The 4,038-nt window shown below is 49.2% G+C and overlaps 1 protein-coding gene across 1 annotated transcript in view; it reads right to left on the bottom strand.

Moving 5' to 3' along the window:
* MRPS25 (mitochondrial ribosomal protein S25) overlaps positions 1-4,038 on the bottom strand; it is a 12,207-nt gene extending 8,169 nt beyond the window's left edge. Inside the window, exon 1 of the mRNA XM_006758309.2 lies at positions 3,769-4,038. Coding sequence (XP_006758372.1) covers positions 3,769-3,902 — 134 coding nt within the window. The 5' untranslated portion in view covers positions 3,903-4,038. The remainder of the gene's footprint in view (positions 1-3,768) is intronic.

Genomic DNA, 4,038 nt, shown 5'->3' with positions numbered 1-4,038 from the left:
AGCCCCTGAGGGGTCCCAGACTGGGAGAGGGCACAGGCTGGGCTGAGGGACCCCCTCCTTCCCCCCCAAGTGCACAAATTCTTGTGCACCAGGCCTCTAGTATATATATAATTGCATTCACCCCTTAGATTGCTAAAGATTTTTTTGAAAGTTATAGAAGTTCCTTGGCTGGGTAGCTCAGTTAAAGCATCATCCCATATGCCAAATGGTTGCAGGTTGGATTCCCATTGGGCACATACTTAGGTTTCGGGTTCAATCCCCAGTTGGGGCACATACTAGGGTAGCCAATCGATGTGTCTCTCTCACATCAATGTTTCTCTCTCTCTCCCTTCCTCTTACTCTAAATCAATAAAACATATCCTCGGGTGAAGGTTGAAAAAAATTAAAAGTTACATAAGTGAGGAAACATTTACTGAAGAGTATAAATTGGTTTAACCTCTTTAGAGGTCAGTTTGGAACCAGCAAAATTTTAAAAGCATAGATCTTGACTCAATTCTTCTACTGCTTCTAGATATTTTCACATTTGAATGTAAAGATATGGGTGGGGTTTACTATAGCATTATTAGTTACAGCAGAGGAACAGAAAAAACTTAAATGCCCCTCAACAGAGGTCTGACTGAATCATTACAATACAACTGTGTGTCTGGATCTCTCTCCACCTACTCTCTGCATTGAATGGTTAACCTACGTGGGCTATGGAAACAGGATTCCTTGCCCTCTGGATTCTGTTGCATTCGGCCAACAGGGAGCACTGGCAAGACTGGGAGGGAATAAAGTCACGGTGTTTATTTCACCAGCATGTCCCCTGGCTGAGTCCCAGGCAAAGCAGCCCTCTCTGACTTGCCCTCACTTCCGCTAGCCTAGACCTGGAGTCTTGCACTGTTCCCTGTGGTTTCTTTTACCCAATCCTCCCCACACCTTTGTAAGTAGTCCCTTAATTAAAGGCTCCCCAAATAACTGAATTTACTTATTTATTTTTTATTGACTTTAGAGAGGGTGGAAGGGGGGAGGGAGGGAGGGTGAGGTAGAGAGGGATAGATGTGAGAGAGATACATCGATCAGTTACCTCATTGACTGGAGATCCAACCTGACAGAGAATCAAACCCATGACCTTCCGATGCATGGGACGCTGCTCCAACCAACTGAACCAAACCAGCCAGGGACCAAATGATCTGAATTTAAATGCACCCTTCGCAACCTGCCCCATACACCAGAGGACAGAAAGATGTGAGTGGTACATAGGACAGAAGGACAATCAACCAACTACTATTTTCTAGCTGTATGACCAGGGCAAGTTAGTGCTCTGAGCTTCAGTGTTGATGACAATGTAAGACAAGCGGTCCAGACTGCAGCCTGAAGTCTATTTTCAAGAAGATAAATTTGACAGAATCAACAGAAAGCCTGACTATGTGACCATTTATTTGGGGAGACTTCCATACTTGGGGCAAAATCTGAGTTGAAACAAAAGAAAAACAATGACAATTATTAATTCCAGGGAAAACAAAAATCTCTGCAAAAACAAAAAGGAAAAATAATCATAGTACTCTATTTGGCTCAATTGTATGTAGTGTTTTCAAAATCATATTAATTTAAACGGTGACTATTCTATCCAAATTCTGAAATGACTATGTTGGGAAGACTGGGGAGTGGGAGGGCCGAGCAGTATACATGTGTTGAGAGTGGGCAATGGTAGTGAAAGAGCTAAATCCACATCTTCCATCGTGACAAGGTACTAGATCATGTCTAAAGCTAAGAAAGTGAGAAGGAGCTCTCAAAGTTACTTAACTACATGGAGGTAAAACTCTAATGGTTCAAGTTGAAAGCTGCCGCTTCTAGGGGAGGAAGTGGAAATACGGTGCTACTTATAAGCCTTGGAGACCAGGAGAGCACACAGGGCTAGAAGCTCAAAGACTGAATTTACCTTCCTAGGCTTAACCTCAATTCCGGCCCCGCAGCAGAGAATCCCAACATCGCAAATAAACCAAGACATATACCCGTGTGGAATTTTTCACACCCTAAACTAATAGGATGTAGATTCAACCAGATCGTTAAATGGTTCTTGCTGCAGCATGGGCAAAGACTTAAGAACGGTAGGTAACTTTTAGTTGAGCACCGCCCTTTATTCTCAAATCCCCACAGGCAGGGTTTTACGATAAGGAGGTCAGAAAAATTAAGTAAACTGCCCTCGGTCAACAACTAGTAAGTGAAAGGACCAGGGCTGTGATTAGCATCCGGACTTCTTCACACTGTCCTGTCACTATCAAATTAGCCAATCTACCTAAATCCTGAGGCTCAGGGCTAACGCAGAACTCAATAAATACTACCAGCTGTTACTTCTGTTTCTGCATCTTAAAGGCAAGAACACCTGGCACAGGTGAGTAGGGACTTAGCCCTCAGTGAACAAACCAGTTCCCCACACACCCAGCAGACAGCCCAAGACTATGGCTACCCCGGGGCTGTAGTGCTGGCCACTAGCACTTGGAATGAAGGGACAGCTGAAATGCTGAGGTCACACGAACAAGCAAAGAAAGTGCAAGTGGGGCTAGAAAGTGCAGGTCAGGCAGGTTCAAACCCAAGGGCACGAAATTACAAAAGGGGCACAGGTGGGAAAGGCAAGCCTTACCACTAGGAGCAAGACACACACATGGTTGGCTGTACCCTATTTACCTAGACCAGTGGTTCTCAACCTTGGCTGCACATTAGAATCACCGGGGAATCTTTTTAAAACCCTGATTTCTGGGCGTCATTCCAGAGGAATCAGGATTTTAAAAAGATTCCCCGGTGATTCTAATGTGCAGCAAAGGTTGAGAACCACTGACCTAGAGGGCATTAAAATACTTGAGCAGGTGAGAATAGGACTTGCACACTTATTTTGAGTGGTTGGCCTTTTAAACACCAGAGGTTTACATATGAATCTGAAATTCTCCCCGGAGCAGAGGTAGCAGGTTGCCTAGCCTCTCTGTGCACTTCCTGAGCACAACGGGGTTTCTGTACAGACCAATGAAGAGAAGACACACGCAGCTTTCAGAACCTGCGGCGCATGTAAGAACATACAACCAACAGCTGTTACCGCTCTCACTGCATCCCCGCAGCGGCCCTGGAGCATCAGCACCATCCCCGTTTGGGACACTGACAGCAACGCGCCCAAAGCCAGCAGCAGGTGGGAAAAGGACCGGAACTGGTCCGCCGTCCCTGGGCTGGGCTCCACTCAGACGGCTGCCCCCGCCCCCTCCTCACCGCCGGCCTGGGGGTCCCAGGCGGTTATGGAGGCCGTGGCTCCCCGGTCCCCTCCCTGACATGACCACTGGCTATGTGGCCTCTGTAGTCTCTGTGCTTGCCACCACTCCCCTCCTACTCCAGGCTTCAGCCAACATATGCTGCTCCCTTGCCACATCTTCCTATCATGATCTCTCCTCAGTTAGCTTCTTCCCACGCCTTTCTCAAACCTCAGTTGATAGGTTACGTCCATCATTAAGCTTTATCCGACCTCCCAGATTGGTTGAGATGCCACTCTCCTGTGCTTGTACCCCTACCCCCCATCATATCCCCGGTTTAGCCTTGTCCTCCCCCCGGGAGGAAGGTGGGAGGGAGGCTGGTCCTCCGCTCCCGACCTCGGCGGGCACGGCGTGGCCAAGCTGCTCCAGCCTCCAATTCTGTCACATGGACCAACCTCGGGGCCAGACCCAGAATTCAGCGCTGTCCCGGGTCTCCCCGTTACCAGCACGTTGTTAACAACCACGGGGGACGCCCTCACGGGCGCGGACTGACCTGGCGCCTTCGCCCAGCTTCCCGTGCGTGTTGTAATTCACCGTCATGACCTTCACCGTGTCCTTGAACACCACGTCCCCCTGGCCCAGGTACTGCAGGGTGCGGCGAATCGGGAAGCGGCCTTTCATGGGCATGGCTGCGCTGGTCGAGCCGCGAAGCGAGCGGCGAGGACTGACGAGAGGAGCAGACGCCGCCGCCGGCGGACCTTCCACCGCAGCTCCTCCGCGCAGTTTCCACTTCCCGCGCAGACTCACAGGAGATTCCTCCCGG

The sequence above is a fragment of the Myotis davidii genome, unplaced genomic scaffold (assembly GCF_000327345.1).
Source record: "Myotis davidii unplaced genomic scaffold, ASM32734v1 scaffold73, whole genome shotgun sequence".
NCBI lineage: Eukaryota > Metazoa > Chordata > Mammalia > Chiroptera > Vespertilionidae > Myotis > Myotis davidii.
Note: the sequence above shows the minus strand (reverse complement) of the source record. Positions and strands in the feature narration are given on the sequence as shown.